Raw genomic sequence first — 23,199 nt, forward strand, 5'->3', positions numbered from 1 at the left:
CCAAGTAATCCAAATCCAAAATTTAAGTGGAACTGTGTTCAATTCCATCAGTTGTTCAAACAAAAGGTCAGAATAGGTCAGAAAAATGACCCTCACCTTGTTTCCTAATATAATAATAATAATAATAATAATAATAATAATAATAATAATAATACAGTGCCCATCTTCCTTAAGGAAATCTAGAGTCTTAAGTTCTGAGCCATAGCCGCTTTCTCCGGTTGTGGTATTATATGACCACAAGCATTATAATAATTTTTTAGTCGACAGGAAAGTGGTAAGAAAAAATAACCCTTCAAAAACTCACTGCAGAGACCTTATTTCAGGTGCTTCTTGAAGTGATTGTAATTCTAATGCTGTCACTCGCTTTGTTTCTTTCCTTACCTCTTTTGGTTTTGTGCAGCTTTTAGAACTTCTAGTAGTTCTCCCAGCAGATACCTGAAGAAAATTTAGAAAGGGGAACAAGAATCAAAACAACAGAATTGCAAGCTCACCGATACATGACTTCCCCCTTTAAACTTGGATGAAATTCATTACACGCTAAGAAAGTTAAGACCGTGGCAATAATTTTTAAGATCCGGGTATTGAGCGCACCAACCACCTCGTGAGTAAGTGGTCCCTTCTCAGCAGCCAGTATGTGCAAAACCGTCAGGATTCGACACAGAAAGCCTCTCCTCATGGCAGAGGAGACAGCGACAGCAAGGGAAAGAATGAACAATACTTGCCGCCCATTCAGAACTGCACCGTGAAGAGCTGGTGCTCTACTCTCAGGTTTACCCAGAAGAAGTTCCCGTCCACCGAGTGCTTCCGAGTGAGCCGCTTTCCAGCTGTGTGTGCCATGAATCTAGAGACGGCAAGATCCCCGCCTGCCTGTTTGCCCCGCTTAATGCAACCGCTTAGAGGAAGGGAAAGGGAACTGGGCCCAGGCTACCACTGCACTGGTTCAGGATCTGGAAGAAGCGTCAACGTTAGTTACCAGCCAGTCACAAGGAGCCAGCACTTTAGCCCTTCTCACCTTATTGCTGCCGCTGTCTCGCTTCACACTGGATGATCTACTCTCCCGCTCCGGGGTCTGCTTTGAGCTACCCTTAGTTTCCACTGGGGAGTCCTTGTCTGGCAGCGATGAACTCTTCCCAATGCCTAACTTAACAACAAGAGAACATACGTTGGGCTTAGACTTGCCGCCATCTGTCACATTTGACCTGCCGCTCGGAGGCCTTTGCTGACTCGCTTCTTTTGACACCACTTTCTTTTCAGTGACTGTGCGGCTCCTGGTTGCCGGCTTCGCGGGAGTCTTCTGCTTCTCTTTTCTCAGAGTCGAAGCTTTCGTCTTGGATACATTTGGGACAGACATCGGAGCCTTTAGCATACTTTCACCAACAGAAGTAGTCTCCGCACTGGATGCTGATTCTGATGCAAGATTGATGGATTCAGCCGCTTGTCCCGGTCCTTTACTGGGCTGTGCCTTGGGTAGAATTTGTTCAGGACTCTTGGCGTCTGTAATCTTTTCAGGTTTCTCCTCCTTGGTTGGTCCATCATTTGATACCAGCCTTTCAGGTTGCTTCTCTAAAGTTGTCTCCGTCTTGACTACATGTTCAGGTTTGACTAATTCAGGTTTCTTCTCTGTGACTTCCACAGCTTCCAGCACCGCTGCCTTAGATTCCATCACTATATTAGCTTCAGCTGCGGAACAGGGGATTTCAGATTCCTTGTCTATCACCCCCCCAATCACCTGATATGTAGGTATTTCTGATATATTGAGTAATGCTTCAGTACTATCTGCCTCTTGGGTTATTGGCTTGTTCTCTGACTGTACGTTGCCACTTGACACTTCCTCCACGGCAACTTCTGCAGAGTCCACTGGAAATGTCTCAGAGGTGGCAGCAACTGTGTCTTCTCCTTCCACGGTCGTGACAGAGTCTACTCCTATGCTCTCCGCTTCAGTCGTGCTGGGTAATTCTTCTGGTGATTTACCAGGAGGAGTGGCTAATTCTTCACTTTTGTTTTCTCCAGTAGCTGCAGGTGCATTTTCCAGAAATTCATCATTAGAGGTGTCTCTAATTTTTTCTTCCTTCTCCAAATTGGATGGCAAAGTAAGAACTCCTTCGGATTTTACTTCAGATGATCCTAAATCCACTGGCGTAGTAGGTGTGGTTGTTGCTCCAGTTCCAGAATCCTCTTCTGACCCTTCTGTCTTTGATGGTTCTGATGCCACTTCACATACCACTTTCTCAATGGGTCTTGAGTCTTCTTCAGTCTTCCCTTCTGGAATCCTAGGCTTCTGATCCGAACTTGGTTCTTCCTTGGCCTCAGGAGGCTTTGGTGAAGGAACAGCAGCTGGGTGCACCACTCCTGATCCTTCGGGAAATGTGTTCAAGTCAGGGCTAAATATATTTAAAAAGACAGAAGAAATCAAGCTATGTTGAGAACTCCACAGTAATCAATAACCCCTCGACGCCAACGGTTGGGATTTCCTGATGCAACAGAGCTTAGCATTAGGAAATCTAGCCTAACAACCAAACTGGTTTTCACAATGAGCCAAATTCTAGTTTACCTTTCTCTTAAGTTGCTTCAGCATGGCAGGCATCTTAGCATTTCTCTAATGGTACTAGTCAATATGCATGTGTGCTCTGTGTACCTTGGAGCTGACAGGTCAGGGTTAAGTTTAGGTAGGGAGAAAGACAGACAGAACACAGGGACGCATAGATCTGGTTGTGGATATAAACCAATTTAAAGTTAGAATAGGAAGCCCTCCTGATCTTTTATCCACCTTCCTGCAGTTCCGCTCCAGAAATATGGGTGCTAAATGGGGTGTTACCTAGAGAACTGAAATGAGTTAGACAAGAGTGGAAATGCCCACACATACACACTCGCTGAGCCCTTAGTCCATTTTCAGCTTTCTGACAGATTCCAAAATAACCAAATTCAAGGCGACAATGTACAGTATTTCAGAGAACTTCCACTTACAAGTACATAAGTATTAGGAATGTAAAATCGGTCCTGCTGCAATCAGATCAAGGCTCTATTTGGTCCATTGAGCTTCCAGCAACAGCCAAACTGGTGCCTCCTGAAAGCCCATTCTAGTGTGTCTCTAGAATAATCTCCACCTGGAGGTGAATGATTTCAAAGATGGGGTAATGGCAATTCTGCTTTGATGACCTAGGAAAGGATGCTAAGATATCACATATTACAACTGAAAGATGATCACACACCAAACTGGGTGCTCTACATGTTATGTGAAGTGAGTCAGGTGCCCTTAGAAAGAGGGCAAAATAAAAGCTCCATAACAACCTCCCCCCACACACAGCACAACTGGCAGGGTGAAGTGTGCTGTATTCTGCAGAACCAAATGAAAAGGGGAGGCGTGTAAACTGTGCAGGCAACTGATGGGAGAAGAACTGCCACTATCACACTTGATTAAAGGAGGGGAAAGTGTCTTGCCCAAGCAGGAGCAATTCCAAAAGGAAACATCAAACCTCAAAAAATAGGACTACAAAGCAGTAAAATATATGCAAAAATAATGTTCTCATTGATAATTTTAATATTTCTTGCAAACCACTTTGAGGTTTTACACCAATCAATCAGTATATAAATTTTGCTGAGTAACAGAAATAAAAATTTGAGATCACTAAATCTGAGATCTCAGGAACCTACCTGGACCCTGAGATCATCTTCTGAGGCCCTTCTTCTTCTTATGCCTCCCCCTCGAGAGGTCAGGAGGGTGGCAACAAGAGAACAGGGCCATTTCTGTGGTGGCTTCCCGTTTGTGGAATGTTCTCCCCAGGGAGGTTTGGCTGGCACCTTCATTATACACCTTTAGGTGCCAGGAGAAAACGTTCCTCTTCAACCATGCCTTGGGCTGACTGATTGTGTTGTGGATTATTGGGTTGTCTTTGTATTATTATTATTATTATTATTATTATTATTATTATTATTATTATTTATTTTCTCTTTTTTCATATTTCAATTTTATGCTGCTAATCGCCTGAGATTCTACGGGTAAACAAATTTAATAAATAATAATAATAAATGGTCAAGCACAAAAGGCATGGATTTTGTGACTTGCAAAGGGGATGCTGATGCGTATTAGAGTAGATGAAACTAGGAGAGTAAGGAGTGCAAGGCACACTATAATGAAGCACAGCAAACAGGATCCAGAACCGAACCAAGCAAAAACAGTATGGTTCCTCCAACTTTTGGCAAATATAGATGGGACCTTCCAGCTGGGATTGGTGATGTGACGCAGCTCAACTTCATGGCATTAGTGAATTTACAGAACTCCAGGGGGAAACAAAAAAGTTCCTGAGTAATACACATCTGTATGGTTGGATAGACAGCTGCATGAATTCAGAGGTAAGCTGCAAAGAATCTGTTTCTAAATTGTGAAGATATCCAACCGAGATTGGCTCAACACATATATCCCCTTCTCTTTGGGCTTTCAACAACACAGCTTGCACATGTGACTCTTTTCAGGTGAATCTAAACAGGAAAATTCCCATAGAGAGGTTGGTCATGCTACTCAACCAAGAGGGAGCCTTTCTTGAAGAAGAGAAGCTACTCACACAATGATTCAGTCCTTTAAAATGTGTTTTTTAGGTGCAGGTAGTGAACTTTAGCAATTCATTTGGGAGATTTAAGAGTTCCAGGACCTTCTGTCAGACAAGAAAAGCACAGACAAAAAAAAAAAAAAAAAAAAGCAGAATTCACAGCCAGGAATAACATCCTGCCAAAGAGATGGCGCTTTCAGGAATGATAGAGTTGTGACATCAAGATTCTGTCAACAGGGTGCAATAATTTAAACAAGTCTAGGAAGCACCACACAACCCCACTTGCTGTTGCAGTCTCGCACCCTTGAGGAAGCTAATGGAAAGGACAACCCATAAAAAGCATGCCACACGTGAGTGAGGCAAAAGAGCCACACACAGCTGTTCTTCACCCGAAGCGCAGTTCATCTTCAGCCAGCTCCATCTGGTTCTGGGGAAAAACTGTTTGCCGGAAACATACCATCATGGGAGGAGGTATCAAAGTACATTCAGAGCAAGAAGGTCCATCAACTCATCCAGAAGATGAAGTGATAGCCATTGTGAAGAAGTGACACACAGTTTATTAATCAAGATTTCATCTATTACGTCCGATCAACCATAAAAACATATGGAGTCCATTTGTTCCCCAACAGAGTAAGGTCAGGGGAGCAAGTAAAAAGAAAAATCTGCCTTCTTTCTGTACTCCACGATTTAAAATATTTTTCTTCTTGCCATATTCCATCATGAGTGCAAATGATTCAGTGAAGAACAAGCTTTATGCCTACTAGCCATGCTGCTGGTTTCTTTGTAACAGAGAAAAGGGTGTGTGGTTTGTTGGTTTTGGGGGTTTTTTTGCGCAAAAAGCCAGCAGATGAAGCTGACTCAGGTATGACCCATGCAAAGTCACTCTGTTACATGGGCTTCCTCAACAGCGGTTATGTTAAATGCTTCCTTCAGATGCAGTATCTCAGGACCCAACGTTTACACTCAAGTAAGGAGACAATGAGTTACCAAATGAGCCTGGTGTTCTGCATGTACCAAGTGTATGTATACCGGATTAGAAATGTGTGTTATACTTCCATTGCAGGTGCATATCATCAACAACTAAGCAGGCTGCACGTGTGTAGATGAGAGCTTTGGGGGGAAAACACAGTTTTATTAGATGTGAAATAGGGAACATATCAGCATTATGATGTAACAAACACCCCGGGTGTTAATTTTCAAATGTACTTGCTAGCCAGAGTACAATTATTTTAACTACATCTGTAGGCTATAAAGTTGTGCATGCATTTCCCTTTTAAGAAGAATCTAGGAAGATAATTTGAGGTGCAGAAGTCATTTTGAAAACAAAAATGTTCTTTTTTCCACTTACAGAAAAAAACCCTTGTTACTTTAACCTATTCTCTTTGATGCAAATTAATTATAAATACAGTCATTAAAATTCTGTGTATCTCATCCATAATTTTATATTGTGTGAACACTTGACAGGATGCACTATGCATTTAGCACATGGTTCTTGGGATACTTTAAACTGCTAATGGTCTTTTCTATTACACTTAAATAGTGTGACATGATAGACCAGCTTCAGGGTCAACTGTAGACTCCTTGAAAAAATGAATTGCACAGCAAAATATCTTTATATACTTGGAAAGAGCTTGAAAGCACTGATTCAAAAACACCGGCTTGTCACACAGAATTGCATGCACTGCTGCAGCTGGTTAATTCCAATGACATTTTTCTGTAGTCATCTGAATTGCAAATACTGTGTATGGTTCAGTCCACACCCCACTAAAGTCAATGGTAAAGTTCCATGGATATTAATGGAAATGAACTGTACGCACACATTCCAGGCACACTTGCTGACTTCAGCAGCTACAACTGCACGACAAGTCCAAAACTTGACAGAGGGGTGAGAGGGATACACAGAGAACAAGTTGTTTCACATAAGAAGTGACAACCCTAAATAAATCAGAATACTGGGCTTACCACGGAAAGGTGAGGTGGATAATTAGTCTACTTTATTCAATCACAAATCTTAAAAGCCACACATGCATGCATACACACTCTCTCTCTCTCTCTCTCTCACACACACACACACACACAGAGAGAGTTCATTTAAATATTTAAAAAACAAACCTTTCGTTGCCTGGTTCTTGTTTCTTCTCCTCCTTTCTTGTGACTTCAGCCTGTTCAAAAACAATGTCCAGTTCTGAGCTCTTGAAGCAATTAACAAAAAACTGTGTGAAATACTTCGGCCCACAGATACACAACAGAATTTTCAGAGTAATGAAAAAGAGGCTCTATGAATGGCTCTTTTCTGCAGTTGTCCAAAACTAAATACTTTTGCGTAAGACAACAAAAAAAGAAATGAGAGTGAAAAATGGGAAACAGGGCAACTCATGTCATGACTCTGCTCAATCGCATGATTTCTACTTCCCAGGAATCAACCTTAACTATAAGCTGTGCCCATTACACCTGACTCCATGCTAATGCCCAATTTTAAGCCCTGTCAAGGAATAAGACTGGACCGTATACCTAGCTGGAAACTTGATCAGTCTACAAAAACAACAGGGGAAGAGGGAGTGTTGGAGTATAACTGAGCATCAGCTGATTGTCAGTTCTTGCAAAGTGCAGGGCTTTGCGGGGGACACCCATTGTTGGAGCCTTCCTTCGCAAGGCAGTGCTTACAAAGAGTCAGGAGCTGCCAATCAGCTGGCTGGCAGAGCCAGCAAACTCCAAATCTGCCCCATCCTCATCTTTACCTGCTCCACACACCATATCATAAATGGCATTATATGGGTAGGGCAGGTGGGTCGGGCTTGGCCAAAACTGCCTGGGCCACCACATAGGGCTGCCTCAAGCTTCCCCACAACTGTTACATAGTTTAGTCACTGGGTGGCACTAGACTTAGTTGTGGGTGGGCAGAGTCAGGGCTTTCCTGCACCTGCTTTGTCCTTGCTAGAGACAAGCGAGCTCTTGTCCAGTTTCCCGACCACTGCGTAGCTTTCAAACCTTCCATGCCAGCGGGCAAGAACAGCCCAGCGGCACTCACAGCCAACATCCATGTCCAGGCTGAGTCTTCAGTACCCACCGCGGACGCAAACAAGCTGGAAAACTGAGACGCGTTTAAAGAAAGGAAGCTCACTTACCGGCGACGGTTCAATCTGTGGTGAGCGTGAGAATGTCAACCGTGATTCTCCGAGGTTGTGTGGATACCTTTTCAGGAAGCGGCACATGGATGCAGCTGACTCAGCACTATCCAACTGGAGAATGGCCTTAGAAGTTAAGATATGCATAACGTTAACATTAAAGTATACCCTTTGTGCAGTCAGTACAGTGATACGCATGTAAATATTACTTATTAGCCAGATGGAGCTTTTCCTCCTGAAAGACATTATTTCTAGGAGTTTGTTGCTGTCCTTTAAGGCAGCTGGGGAGGGGTGGGTGAGAACTTTCCTCTGCCACTGGGTTCCTGTGCCACAATAGTAAACTGTGTCATGGTGCTCTGGGGAGAGTGCATCAAGTAACAAGTCTGCTTACAAAAAGAAGTTTCCAAAACAAGAACAGCCACCTTGTTCTTATTTGCTATCACCATGTAGTGATCTACGCGTCCAAATCGAAGTCCAACACAAAGTATTTCGAGTTCTGAATATCCCTTATCTGGCAGGTTGCCCAAATGCACAAACTGTGAATGGATATTTTCTGTGTTCACCTAGTTAAAGAAAACGCAGGCATCAATTTTATCTATTTACAGTACCCCATTTCCTGCCCACCCTTCACCATAACACCCCATGTTAAGCAGTGACTGCACAGCAGATGGTTTCTATTTGGAGTTTGACTTTTTCTTTCACCAGGTCTGCTAGGCCAGTGAGCCTGGCTGTTTCCTGCCTTCTCCGGCAGCATGAGGTTTGGATTCATTTCCTTAAGCCATCTATTCTGTGGAGACCACAGAACAGTATTTCAGCTATTCACACCTGCACTTCACTTGGGCCATTCTGAGGTTTGCCGCCAGCATGATCGGGATCAAAATGATTATAGGGAAAAGCACTACATAACAATTCGTAATGCTTCTGCTACTTACCTTTGGATTGACATCCTTAATCATAGAAACAAATATAGCTTCCTAAAGAAAAAGGGATCAAAAATATTTATTTAAGAAAACTAAAGGTGTCTGCGGATTTACAGATTATACATAAATCACAGCCATTTTCACTGGGTCTCATTTTGATTTGTGTTCAGCACCATAACCCTCTTAAAGCATTCAGCCTTGGCTCCACTTTGCAAACACATTCTCCCCCCTCCCGCGCCCCCCATTCTCATGGTGAATATATACCTATCCCCCAGGAATATCACTCCATGCCCCTGACAAATGGGGCTCTGGCTCATGAACGCACACTCATTTTTCATAGCTGTTTTCCAGCACTGCTTTCATTAGTCTTCCAACTCCAGGGAGTTGTTAATTCATGATTATTTACTGGATTAAACAGGCAGACGAATACTTTGCACCTCATGGTAAGCCATGGTTTAGCACTATGTGGGTGAGCTGAAACAAGCCTAACAAATTCTCAGGTTTACATGCTCCCTCCCTCTTCTGTAGAGGAGCAAGAAGGATTTCGCTAGCATATACTTTCATTTTCACAGAATCCCATCTTGGCATTGGGCACAAACCAGAGAATGTGGTTCAGACCAAAAACTGGCCAGATTCTAAACAAATCTCCACACCTTGAGTTATGAAGCTGGCTTGCTTAACCAACCAGGGATTGAGTCAAACCGTGACTCTCTGGTTCATGTGTAATGCTGACCCAGGATCCTATGAAACAGAACGGAAACCCTAGCAAAGTCCTTCTCCCAGCTGGGTGGCAGTGGGAGCAGAAGAGCATGTGGACCCAGATACTTGGCTCAGCTCCTGCACACAGCACTGAGCCATGCAAACCAGCCCAGACACACCAAGCACAGAACCTCAGATCATCCTAATTGGCACCGCTGCCTCTGCAGTCTAGGTATCAAGCAAGTTGTTTATAGAAAGAAAGGCCCGAGGGCAGGGTTTGAAACAGGTCCTGCAACACATTTGCCTAAATAAAAAGTGAAGCACAACTAAATCAAATGTGAGGAAGCAGAGGACAGCAGCTCCTAGCAGACCATTTGCCAATGATCAAAGATGTGACTGCATTAATTGGTTGTAGCACAGGCAACTCCAAATTTACGCAGGGGTTACGTTCCAAGGTAGCGTGCGATTAAGTGAAATCGCATAGCATAAAATCTTAAGAGTTGGAAGGGACCCAAGGGTCATCGAGTCCAACCCCCTGCAATGCAGGACTCTCAGCTAAGGCATCCAGGACAGATGACCATATTTGAAACACCATTGAAAAAGCCGGCAAATACCCTGTTCCATCCCCACTTTGCCCCCCAAACGGTTGATGCAACAAAGAGCCTTGTGGCACCTTAAAGACAAATAAAATAGACAGCATTATAAACGTGTTCGTCTTTAGAATACCACAAGACCACATTGCATTCTCCCCCCGCCCCCACCATTTTTCTTAATGTTTTAGTTACCAACCTCATCTTTTATGTCTTTGAATTCAGGTGCCAAAGTAATGCTCAGTTGGTTATCCTCCGCATACATTGGAAAGCAGGTATAAAATTGCACCATGGAGTCTGCAGTTTTGCAACTCATTTCTAGGTATGCCTTTTGAAAAAGAAGGAAGAAATCTGTATCAGCTACCTGAAACCAGATAATCGCCTCCTCCAAAGTTACAATATGCAGAAATTTTATGTGGTTTTCCATGAACGTTCACGGAAATACTGCTTTATCATAGAATCATAGAGTTGGAAGAGACCACAAGGGCCATCGAGTCCAACCCCCTGCCAAGGAGCATTATGGAGCATTTATGGAGCATTTCTGCTCTTTATTTGCATGTCCAGTGAAAAATGGCTTCTCAATACCTTTTTATGTGAAGATACAATTAACACATCTTTCAGTTTTCCAAAGGGCTTGGTTAAATTAGAAATCTCATCTGGAGTTAATCCTGAAGCAGGCAGGTTAGAAATCAAAACCACACACATCTCTTCTGCTTCCTAGAAAAGCAAAACAAAAACGGGAAAATTAGATTTATTATCGATGAATTTTCACATAACATTAGCCTGCTGTTTCTTATTTTTTCCCAAACCCAGCCCAAATTTCTGCTGCCTATTCTAATCAATCCGTATTCTTATATTTCTCCGTTTCGTAACTCTAACCCTGCTAACATCTTAAATTGTTTACAATAGTTTTCAAATGTTCTACAAATCTTTTCCAATCTTCTTTAAAAACTCTATCTTCCTGATCTCTTATTCTACTAGTTAATTTAGCCATTTCTGCATATTCCATCATTTTCATCCGCCATTCCTCCTTTGTTGCTATTAAACCCTCCTTCTATTTTTGAGCACATACTATTCAGGCTGCTATGGTTCCGTACATGAACAGTTTTTTTCCTGATTGCTTGGTATATCTAAAATTACTCCTAAAAGAAAAGCTTCTGGTCTTTTTACAAAGGACCTTTTAAACATGTTTTTCAGTTCTTTATAGATCATCTCCCAAAAGTCCTTAGCCATTTTGCATGTCCACCACATAGGATAAAAAGGTACCTTCCTTCTCTTTACATTTCCAACAGATATCAGATTCTGACTTATACATCTTTGCTAACCTACTTAGGGGGTCAGATACCACCTATATAACAATTTCATAAAATTCTCTTTTAGTGTGCTGCATGCTGTAGATTGTAAATCTTTCTTCCATAGTTTCTCCCTTGTTTGCAAAGCATTTTAAGGACAAAATTGCTTGCATCCACCGGGATCTTAGCTCACCTTGGTGACCGATTCACTTGCTTCAATGTTCTTTGCAGCTTCTGTCACATCTGTATTTAAAAAATAATTTTGTTAAAAGATGAAAAAGTAATGTGGCTGTCACTGATGAAGAGTTCATTTGGGGAGTTGAAAGCCCAAATCCCAGAACAAGGAAACCCCAATTTTAAACTGAACCAATCCTTTTGTTCCAGACTATTGTCTTATATGGAACAGGTAAACATTTACCGCAATGAAAGCAACACTTTTAAGGCTGCAATCCTATAGTCCAGTGGTTCTCAACCTGTGGGTTCCCAGATGTTGTTGGACTGCGACTCTATCTTCTTCCTCTCTTCACAGCAATCACTACAGGAGCCTCTTGACCGTTTTTTTTATAGTCTTTATTTACAGTATTTACAACCGGTCATTAGCACATCGTTATCATCCATCAGAGTCACTCAGTTCAGATCTCTGCTGAGGCCTGCGTTTGCCCCTCCAGCAACTCATAATCCCTTGCTAGCTAGGGGTGATGGGAGTTGTAGTTCAACAACTTCTGGGGACCCACAGGTTGAGAAAGGCTGCTATAGTCCCTTTTCTGGGAATAAACCCAATGAACTTGTTCTGCCTGGACACTGAGGTCCAGCACCAAGGGCCTTCTGGTGGTTCCCTCGCTGCAAGAAGCCAAGTTACAGGGAACCAGGCAGAGGGCCTTCTCGGTAGTGGCGCCCACCCTGTGGAATGCCATCCCACCAGATGTCAAAGAGAAAAATAACTACCAAACTTTTAGAAGACTTCTGAAGGCAGCCCTGTTTAGGGAAGCTTTTAATGTCTAACAGGTTATTGTATTTTAGTGTTTTGTTGGAAGCTGCCCAGAGTGGCTGGGGAAACCCAGCCAGATGGGCGGGGTATAAATTATTATTATTATTATTATGGCTGACTTCTGAGTAGGATGGCAGAAGTGAGTCTCCAAAGATACCTGGCACTTCTGCAGGTGGGCTCGTTTCTTTGGCTTTGGATTTTAGAGCTTCCTTGGGTTCTGACGTCTTCTCACTCTCTACAGCTTTTGTGGCTTCCTCAGGCTTCCTGGAACCACTGTGATGCTTCTTCTGTTTCACAGCAGCCTTTGTCCCTCCAGTCTCGTTTGCCTTGGACTTCACAGCTGTCTTGGCTTCTGCTGTGTCCTTGCTTCCTGCAGCTTTCGGGACCCCCTCAGGCTTCTTGGGATCTGTAGGCTTCTTTTGCTTCACACCTGTTTTTGCTCCTGCGGTCTTTTTGACATCTCCAGCCTTTTTTGGCTTTACAGCCACTTTTGTCTCTCCAGCCTTTCGAGAGTCTCCAGATTTTTTGTCATCTTTTGCTGTGATCAGACAAAACATTCATCTGGTTAGAAGGGGCTTCCTGTTTAAGTTATTAACCTTAAAAAAGACAGTGACTACAGTGGCCCCGAGACTATGTTCAGACAACTTAAGAAGGTTCAGAAATCAACAAAACAGGAACTCAGTTCTGCTAACAGAATTATAGAATAAAGGAAACATTAAAATGAGTACAGTGGTACCCCGCAAGACGAATGCCTCGCAAGACGGAAAACCCGCAAGACGAAAGGGTTTTCTGTTTTGGAGGCGCTTCGCAAGACGAATTTCCCTATGGGCTTGCATCGCAAGACGAAAGCCCATAGGGAAATGCTGGCGGTCGGGAGCAAAGACTTTCGCCCACAGCCGGCCTTCAGAAGAGGACCTCTTCTGAAGGCCGGCGGGGGGCAAAAGTCTTTGCTCCCCCCCGCCTGCCTCCCCCCCCCGCCTGCCCCGGGCGATCTTAAAATGCTGGCGGGCGGGAGCAAAGCGTTCGCTGCCGACCCCCAGCATTTTAAAATCTCCAAGGGACAGCAGAGAAGTCTCTGTCCTGGGGAGATTTTAAAATGCTGGCGGGCGGGAGCGAAGCGTTCGCTGCCGACCCCCAGCATTTTAAAATCTCCCCACGTCCCGAGAAGGTTTTAAAATGCTGGGGGTCGGGAGTGAAGCGCTGCCGACCCCCAGCATTTTAAAATCTCCCCGCGTCCCGGGAAGGTTTTAAAATGCTGGGGGTCGGGAGTGAAGCGCTGCCGACCCCCAGCATTTTAAAATCTCCCCGCGTCCCGAGGTTTTAAAATGCTGGGGGTCGGGAGTGAAGCGCTGCCGACCCCCAGCATTTTAAAATCTCCCCGCGTCCCGGGAAGGTTTTAAAATGCTGGGGGTCGGGAGCGAAGCGCTGCCGACCCCCAGCATTTTAAAATCTCCCCGCGTCCCGGGAAGGTTTTAAAATGCTGGGGGTCGGGAGCGAAGCGCTGCCGACCCCCAGCATTTTAAAATCTCCCCGTGTCCCGGGAAGGTTTTAAAATGCTGGGGGTCGGGAGCGCTTGCTCCCGACCCCCAGCATTTTAAAACGCTGTTCCGAAGGGGGGGCGGGGACACCTGCCCCAGCCGCCCCACTTCGGAAAGCTGTTCCGAAGTGGGGCGGGGGGGCGGGGACAGCTGCCCCTGCCGCCCCACTTCGGAAAGCTGTTCCGAAGTGGGGAGGGGGGGCGGGAACAGCTGCCCCAGCCGCCCCACTTCGGAAAGCTGTTCCGAAGTGGGGAGGGGGGGCGGGGACAGCTGCCCCAGCCGCCCCACTTCGGAAAGCTGTTCCGAAGTGGGGAGGGGGGGCGGGGACAGCTGCCCCAGCCGCCCCACTTCGGAAAGCTGTTCCAAAGTGGGGAGGGGGGGCGGGGTCACCTGCCCCAGCCGCCCCACTTCGGAAAGCTGTTCCGAAGTGGGGCGGGGGGCGGGGACCCCTGCCCCCCCACTTCGGAAAGCTGTTCCGAAGTGGGGAGGGGGGGCGGGGACAGCTGCCCCAGCCGCCCCACTTCGGAAAGCTGTTCCGAAGTGGGGCGGGGGGGCGGGGTCACCTGCCCCAGCCGCCCCACTTCGGAAAGCTGTTCCGAAGTGGGGAGGGGGGGCGGGGACAGCTGCCCCAGCCGCCCCACTTCAGAAAGCTGTTCCGAAGTGGGGCGGGGTGGCGGGGTCACCTGCCCCAGCCGCCCCACTTCGGAAAGCTGTTCCGAAGTGGGGCGGGGGGGCGGGGACAGCTGCCCCAGCCGCCCCACTTCGGAAAGCTGTTCCAAAGTGGGGAGGGGGGCGGAGACAGCTGCCCCAGCCGCCCCACTTCGGAAAGCTGTTCCGAAGTGGGGCGGGGGGCGGGGACACCTTCTGAAGGCGGGCAGGGGGCGAAAGTCTTTGTCCCCCCTGCCTGCCTTCCCAGGGGCTTTTAAATCGCCCCGGACAGCGGAGAAGTCCTCCGCTGTCCGGGGCGATTTTAAAATGCCGCCCGCCAGCATTTTAAGATCGCCCCGGACAGCGGAGAAGTCCTCCGCTGTCCCAGGGTTTTTTAAAATGCTGGGGGTGGGAAGAAAAGCCCTTGTCCCCGTCCCCCCCAGCCTTCAGAAGAAGGCGGTTTCCCTAGGAATGCATTAATTGATTTTCAATGCATTCCTATGGGAAACCGTGCATCGCAAGACGAAAAAACCGCAAGACGAAGAGACTTGCGGAACGAATTAATTTCATCTTGCGAGGCACCACTGTAAATGTTTGAAAGAACCCAGGACTTCCAACGAGAAGTATATTAAAAAGATAACTCTCCTCTGTATCGTTAACAAAAATGCAGCCCAAGAGATTAGTAAGAAGGATTTCAGTTTGACATATTTTGGTGGGAAAGTATTTATTGAAAATGAATAGGCTTCAGTGATCCAAAAATGTAATTGTTCAAGGCCTCATTTTGCTGAACTTGCCACCCCTGAAAATCATTACCCCCTTCTCCATGCAGCTACCACATTCTTCAACACATTTCCATCTGACAGGGATCCACATATATCAGTAAGCCTGCATGATGGGAAGACTAGGCAAGAGTCTTCTTCAATTTTTTCACCCACTTTCAGCACACAATGCACCAAACTACAGGAGACGGAGCATAAAGGAAGGAAAAGCAACCAGAACTCACAGGCAGTGGCCAGTGACACAGCTGCCGAGGATGTTTTTGCAGCAGTTTGATCTTTCCTGAAAAAAGGAACAAAATCGTGGGTTAATTGCTGGATACAATCCCATTAAAATAAATCACAAGTTGGAACAGAAAACTATTAAAAAGCTGATTTAAAGAATGTGATAGGCCAGACTAAGTAGCGTCATACTTACGATGCACTTGCAAGTGACTTCTTGACATTATGTGAGCTTGAAGGAGCTTTCTTAACATTCTGGGAGGTTGTGGGAGGCTTCTTGGCATCCTGTGAACCTGGGGCTTTCTTGACGTTCTGTGAGGTTGAGGGAGCTTTCTTGACATTTTGTGAGCTTAGAGAAGCTTTCTTGACGTTCTGGGCGCCTTGAGAAGCTTTCTTGACATTATGTGTGCCTGAGGAAGCTTTCTTGACATTCTGCGTGCCTGAGGAAGCTTTCTTGACATTCTGCGTGCTTGAGGGAGCTTTCTTGACATTCTTTGGGCTTGGGGGAGCTTTCTTGGCATTCTGAGAGTCTGGGGGAGGTTTAACAACCTCTGTACCTGGGGGAGCTTTCTTGATACTCTGTGATGGCTTCTTTTCATTTCCTTTGATCTGAAAAAGATAACACTCTATGTTCTCTTTTATGAATATACCCATGCACAATCTGTGCAAAAAACCCTTAAGCTACAGAAATACCTTTCCCCAATGACTGAGCAGAAAGTCACATTGCTGTCCTAACAGCTGAATGCATAAACAGAAAACCAGATGCAGAGATAAATGGGCCACTGTTATAACTGCTGGGGAGGGGGCAGGGAGAAGGAGAGAGATCAAACCTTCCCTCCACATGTGGTGTAGTCCCAGTGAAAACTGGCCTCCTTGTGCCCAGTATTAGATGAGAACCACAACAACTCCTCCTCCTCCTCCTCACAATGCAATTGCTAACAACACACTCTGTGTTGGGGTCTACTTTGATTCTCTGGCATACATTACTCGACTTAATGGCCTTTTCAATACCTATCTACCATTTTCAGTTCCTTCATGCACGTTTTCTGTTTCAACAAGGTCACAAATGGAAGTCATAGATATTGGGATGCAGTCCTCTGGCTACAGTTCTTCCACACAGACTCAGCAGGCTGACACACAATTTCTGAACCTTTCCAGCTCTACAACCTTTTCCAGCTCTACAATTTCCACTATGCTGGTATCCATCAGTGCAACTGCTCCACCACTAAACTAGCACATTCTGCATTACTTGCAGCTTCTGGATCACCTTCAAGTGCAGCCTGACATACCGTGCTTTAGAATTAATTCACTCAGGAGGTTCCCAGAGCATGCTGTAGGAAAAGTATACCTGTCCAGGAATGGCTGTAGCTGGTGAACCAAAAGGTGTTCAGAGCCACTGAGGTTGCCTGGGTCTCTAGAAAATGGATCAATGAGTACCCCAAGAATATGTATCTCATTTTTCAATGGGACTGTCATCCTGTCCATAGCTGGCTACCTTACTAACTGCTAGACTTGAGGAAACACCAATCCCCAGGGTTTCCCCCTGGTCCTGAGTCAGTTTTGTTACTGGCCAGCCCATCACTGTGTTCAGGGCCTGCTCCAGAACCCACCCAGCTCTCCCAGTAGCTTCATATAGGCATTAAAGAGCATAGTTCTGGTCACCTCACTTGAAAAAGGGTATTGTAGGGACTTCCGGTCGGTGCCAGCGCTTAATGGCGGTCCTACCTCCGAGCTCCGGAGAAGGACTGCTCCGCAAGTTTGGGTCTTACCCGCTACGGCGAGCGGGGGACCCCTAAAATCTCAGGCGCTGAAGCCTGAGAACAAGGAGATTCGGTGGGCACCTTTGCGCCCCCCGGTACTGCGAAAGAGCCTTTTTAAAGGCTACGGAGCGGCATCGGGAGTGAGCGCGGTGCTGAGAGTCGTCACCCAGCCTGCGGAGTGAAGCCGCGTCGCCATAAGCGGAGAGCGCCGATTCCTTCCTGAAAGAAAATTCGGACTGAATTCCCGTGAGTAGGAGCTGAAAACAATTGGGACCCTTTAAATTTTGAAAATTGGACTAAAAGCGGGGAAGTTAAATCAAGGAAGTCTGCCTCCCCCCGACTGCATGAAAGTGAAAGCAACGGAACTCTAAATCTGCATCCGTTGAAACTTGCTTTTATATAACTAAACCGGACACTCAGACCTTAGATCTCCCCTCTAGCTAGCAGGGCAGAGGGGAGGCGAAAGAGACTTTAGTAACTGCACGATCTATTTACAGTAAAAATCCTCTGCTGTCTCAGTTAATAAAAGTATGAAATGGTCTGCCTTTTAGGACAATAGGACACTGAACTGACTTTCTCCTGTAAAAGTGATACTGCGATACAAAGTTTATACAGTGCCTGGCTACAGTACATCACAAGATGAAACAGTATATATTGGGAAACTGTGGCAATTTGTAGCTACAAGCCTCCAGCTATATTTGTTTTAACTGTGTTAAAAAACTTTTCTTTTTACATCTTTGGATATTCTCCTTTGTCTTTGTACTTGGACATCTTATTTTTGGCCATTTTGATTTGCTCCCCCTAGAGGGTAAAGTAAAATTTGGCACAGCTTGGGACAGTGGAATTTTCCAACGGGGAATAGCTCCCGTGGGAAACGACCTTGACATGAGTGGTTCACAAGAAGAGATAGTTACAAGAGCCAAGACCAAGCAACAACAACAACAACAGCTGCAGCAACAGACAAAGAAAAGAGGCTCAATTTCAGGCGTAACTACTGGATCTGCAGGAACAACAGGTCAAGAAAAAGGGACGGCTGTCTCTATGGATGCCGTGACAGAAGCCCTGCTTAAAATAAATCAATCTTTGGAGTCTCTGACAAAACAGACTTCAGAAAATACACAAAAATTAACAGAAATATCAGTAAGACTAAACCAGAACACAGAATCAATAAATAAATTGGTGGAGGAAAATGCTACCACGCGTAAAATTGCTGAAGATGCTAAAGCTACTGCTGGGGAGACACAAGAGAAATTAGAGCCGATCGCTAAGAAGGTTTATGAGCACGACGCAACTTTGGCCTTGTGGGAGTTACAGAGAAAAGAGAGAAACTTGAAATTAAGATTGATTCCAGAGAATGAAAGAGACAATCTCGCGGAATATCTGACACGGGAGTTTGTTGACTGCTGGGATCTTGAAGAAGACGAATTCAAAATTACAACAGCTTTTAGACTGGGCAAAAAGCAGGACAGAAAGACCCCGAGAGATTGCCTGATTACATTTAGATCCAAGGACGAAAGAGACAAAATATTAGGACTACACTTTGAAAAGGCCTTGCAAATTGGAAATTCAGCTATACAGATCTTCAAAGATATTCCAAAATATATTCTGGATTTAAGAAACTTCTACAAGGATTTGGCTCTTCTGCTGAAGAAAAACTCCATCCGCTTCAGGTGGGAATTTCCACAAGGACTGTCATTTGACTACAGGGGAAAGAAGGTGAAGATAAAGACTATTCAAGACAAAGACAAATTTTTGGCAAGAAATCAGGAAGACCTGCAGAAGGGGACAGTGGACGTACTTGCAGAACAGAGGAGAGTACTAGACATTCTGAATCTCTCGTTTGGACAAAAACCACCACCATCAGAAGAAGAGCAACAACTTGGAGCTGTTGGAGGAGTTTCAGAAAAATAATAAGATGGCTCTGCAATTCCTTAGTTGGAATTGTAATGGACTTAATGGGCCTCTGAAGAGAAGACAAGTGTTCCATATTTTGAACAGAGAACAACTGGACTTGATATGTCTACAAGAAACTCACATAACTAGAGCCCATAGGAGACTACTTACAAATAAAAGATTGGGACAAGAATTCATTGCATCAGATAAAGTTAAGAAAAGAGGAGTTGTAATATACGTGAAAGAGAAATGGGCCCCAAAAATGATATTTAAAGATGAACAAGGGAGATATCTGGCAGTGGAGATACAAGTACAAGGAGAAAAATTTTTAGTTGTGGGAATCTACGCACCAAATGAAGGTAAATCTGACTTCTTTAAGAGACTTCATGAAACCCTGATGGACTATTTGGATTACAATATGATAATCATGGGAGATATGAATGGTGTGGTCTCCACTAACATGGACAAGGCACAAAGACTAACAGTTAGCAAGGAAGGGAGACTTCCTAAGACTTTTTTCGAAATGACGGAAAACATGGATTTGATAGATATATGGAGAACAAGGAACCCTCTGGAGAGAGAGGGAACCTTTTTCTCCCAAGCAATGATGACCTGGACCAGAATCGATCAAATTTGGATTACTAGTGGTATGGCTCCAAAGGTTAAGAAGGTGGAAATCTGCCCAAAAACTTGCTCCGACCATAATGCCGTGAGGATGGAGATGAAACTTACAACAAATGGTCAATTTAGATGGAGAATGAATGACACCCTCTTTCGAGATAAGGAGATCCTTATGAAGGCCCAAAAAACCCTAAAAGACTACTTTGAAATAAATTTGAGGGCCGACGTGGAAAAAAGAGTGATCTGGGACGCAAGTAAAGCAGTGATGAGAGGCTTCTTGATTCAACAAAATTCAATAAAGAGAAAAAAGAAAAGATTTTGGAAAAGATAAAGGAAGGAGAGAAAAAATTAAGAACAAAACCAAAGTCCCAGGAGATTTTAAGAGAGATTAAGTTATATCAAACACAATATATGGAATTGATGAACCAAGAGATTGAATGGAAGATAAAACAAATGAAACAAAAGACATTTGAATCAGCAAATAAATGTGGCAAACTTCTGGCATGGCAATTGAAGAAAAGGCAGAAATTAAATACGGTTACAAGCCTAGAAGTGGATGGAAAGAATATATCCAAACCTAATGAAATTAGAAACTGTTTTCTGAGTTATTTTAAAAAGCTATATACTCAAGGCCCGCAAAATGAAGAAGATATAGACAAATTCCTTGATAAATATGGATTACAAAAAATCTCTCATCAAAGTAAGATGGATCTGAACCAGAGAATAACAGAACAAGAGATAGAGGCTGCCATTCAGAACATGCAACTGGGCAAATCTCCAGGACCAGATGGACTGACTTCTAGATATTACAAATCGTTGAAGGAATGGTTGACTCAACCACTAAAAGAAGTTTGCAATGAGATCCTTGAGGGAAGGAAGGCACCTGAATCGTGGAAAGAAGCATATATTTCACTCATACCAAAGACAGAGACTGAAAAGACTCAACTGAAGAACTACCGCCCAATATCACTACTTAATGTGGATTATAAAATTTTTGCAGATATTTTGGCAAAAAGATTTAAAAGAGTGTTGATGGAAAGGATTCATAAGAACCAAGCAGGCTTTCTCCCTAAAAGACACCTGGCAGACAATGTAAGGAATGTAATAGACATTTTGGAAAAGCTAGAGGTGAATATAAACACTAAAGCAGTACTGATTTTTGTGGACGCGGAGAAAGCCTTTGACAATATTTCTTGGAGCTTTATGATAAAGAACCTGCATGGGATGGGGGTAGGCCAAGGTTTTGAGAATGGTATGGCTGCAGTATATTCTGATCAAAAGGCTAAATTGATTGTAAACAACGTAGTAACTGAGGAACTTAAGATAGAAAAAGGAACACGACAGGGGTGCCCAATTTCCCCATTACTTTTTATTTCAGTTCTGGAGGTGTTGCTGAATATGATAAGGAATGACCAGCAGGTTAAAGGAGTGCAGGTCGGAGCTAAACATTACAAGTTAAGAGCGTTTGCAGATGACTTAGTATTGACTTTACAAGAGCCAATCACTAGTACGAAAAAGGTTTTAGAAATAATACAACAGTTTGGCCAGGTAGCTGGATTTAAGTTGAATAAACAAAAAACCAAAGTTTTAGGAAAAAACTTAACAGACATGGAAAAGGAGAAATTCCAAGAAGAGACAGGGCTGACAGTGGTTAAGAAGGTGAAATACCTAGGGGTTTATTTGACATCTAAAAATGTGAATTTGTATAAGGACAATTATGAAAAATGTTGGTCAGAAATAAAAAAAGATCTAGAAATATGGTCAAATTTGAAATTGTCAATGTTAGGCCGAATTGCGGTGATTAAAATGAATGTATTGCCTAGAATGCTATTTTTGTTCCAGACCTTGCAGATTCTTGACAAGATGGAATGTTTCAAGAGGTGGCAGAAAGATATTTCGAAATTTGTCTGGCAGGGCAAAAAGCCCAGAATTAAATTCAAAATATTGACAGATGCAAAAGAAAGAGGGGGTTTTGCCCTGCCGGACTTAAAATTGTACTATGAGGCAGCAGCTTTTTGCTGGCTGAAAGAATGGATGCTCCTCGAGAATACGGACATTTTGGACCTGGAGGGTTTTAACAATGCTTTTGGTTGGCATGCATATTTATGGTATGACAAAGTTAATAGTGCCTTTAAAAATCATATTGTTAGAAAAGCACTATATAATGTTTGGATAAGATATAAAGACCTGTTTGAAAACAAAACCCCTAGATGGGTGTCACCAGTGGAGGCTAAAGCAGTGAAGAAACTCAATATGGAGGTCGGATGGCCGAAGTATTGGGAAATTTTGGAACAGGATGGAGATAAGCTTAAACTACAAAGCCATGAGAAATTGAAACATAAAGTACAAAATTGGTTTCAATATCGTCAAATAATGGAGTTTTTTAAACAGGATAGGAAAATTGGCTTCCAGGTGGAAAAATCAAAACTAGAAACTGAGTTATTAGAACCCAATACTAAGATTTTATCTAGAATGTATAACTTGTTGCTGAAATGGAGTACACAGGACGAAACAGTCAAATCGGCTATGATCAAGTGGGCACAGGATGTTGGGCACAATATCATGTCAGCTGACTGGGAATGGTTATGGAACACTGGTATCAAATTCACGGCATGTAATGCCTTAAAGGAAAATATTATGAAAATGGTTTACAGGTGGTACATGACTCCAGTCAAGCTGGCAAAAATTTATCATTTGCCCGATAATAAATGTTGGAAATGTAGAGAGACTGAAGGCACCTTCTATCACCTCTGGTGGACGTGCCCGAGGATTAAGGCTTTCTGGGAAATGATCTATAATGAAATGAAAAAGGTACTTAAATGTACTTTTCCTAAAAAGCCAGAGGCCTTTCTCTTGGGCATTGTTGGCCAATTGGTGTTAAAAGGGGATAGAACTTTTTTTATGTATGCTACAACAGCAGCAAGAATACTCATCGCGAAGTATTGGAAGACACAAGATCTACCCACTCTGGAAGAATGGCAGATGAAAGTGATGGACTATATGACATTGGCTGAGATGACAGGCAGAATCCGTGACCAACGAAAGGAGACGGTGGAAGAAGAATGGAGAAAATTTAAAAGCTACCTTAAGGACTATTATAAACTTAATGAATGTTAAAGTGTTGTGGTTTTTAGAAATAAAGGGATACAGTGAAATAAGGTCAGAACATAGAGAGGACTAAGATGACAGAGGTTGGAAGTAACAATTGGGAGTTGCTAAAAATTATGGACATCGGGATGCAGAAAGGGGGGGGGGAGGGGAAGTCCAAGAAAAGAGGTTTATGAAAATATGTTATGAAACTATACGTGTATGTTTGTCTCTTTAAGTGTTTGCTTGTTATTTAAAAACTTTGTAAAACCAATAAAAATTCTATTAAAAAAAAAAATGAAAAAGGGTATTGTAGAGTTGGAAAAGGTTCAGAAAAGGACAACCCAAATGACCAAGGAGATGGAGCGACTGCTCTAGGACGAAACGTTGCAGCATTTGGGATTTTTACATTTAGCGAATAGGTGAGTAAGAAGTGACATGGCAACAATTTATAACATTAAGCATAGAATCATAGAATTGAAGAGTTGGAAGGGAC

The 23,199-nt window shown here is 43.8% G+C and overlaps 1 protein-coding gene across 2 annotated transcripts in view; it reads right to left on the minus strand.

Annotated features, from left to right (window-relative positions):
* ZNF638 (zinc finger protein 638) overlaps positions 1-23,199 on the minus strand; it is an 84,035-nt gene that overhangs the window by 8,199 nt on the left and 52,637 nt on the right. For both annotated transcript variants that reach the window (XM_082236244.1, XM_082236245.1), the window contains exons 9-20: positions 15,539-15,951; positions 15,348-15,403; positions 12,316-12,696; positions 11,364-11,413; positions 10,464-10,595; positions 10,078-10,206; positions 8,602-8,643; positions 8,092-8,232; positions 7,670-7,795; positions 6,657-6,706; positions 1,013-2,381; positions 382-435 (exon numbers count right to left, since the gene is read on the minus strand). In XM_082236244.1, the coding sequence (XP_082092370.1) occupies positions 382-435; positions 1,013-2,381; positions 6,657-6,706; positions 7,670-7,795; positions 8,092-8,232; positions 8,602-8,643; positions 10,078-10,206; positions 10,464-10,595; positions 11,364-11,413; positions 12,316-12,696; positions 15,348-15,403; positions 15,539-15,951 (2,943 nt within the window). The remainder of the gene's footprint in view (positions 1-381; positions 436-1,012; positions 2,382-6,656; positions 6,707-7,669; positions 7,796-8,091; positions 8,233-8,601; positions 8,644-10,077; positions 10,207-10,463; positions 10,596-11,363; positions 11,414-12,315; positions 12,697-15,347; positions 15,404-15,538; positions 15,952-23,199) is intronic.

The sequence above is a fragment of the Podarcis vaucheri genome, assembly GCF_965113315.1.
Source record: "Podarcis vaucheri genome assembly, chromosome: 9".
NCBI classification, from domain to species: domain Eukaryota; kingdom Metazoa; phylum Chordata; class Lepidosauria; order Squamata; family Lacertidae; genus Podarcis; species Podarcis vaucheri.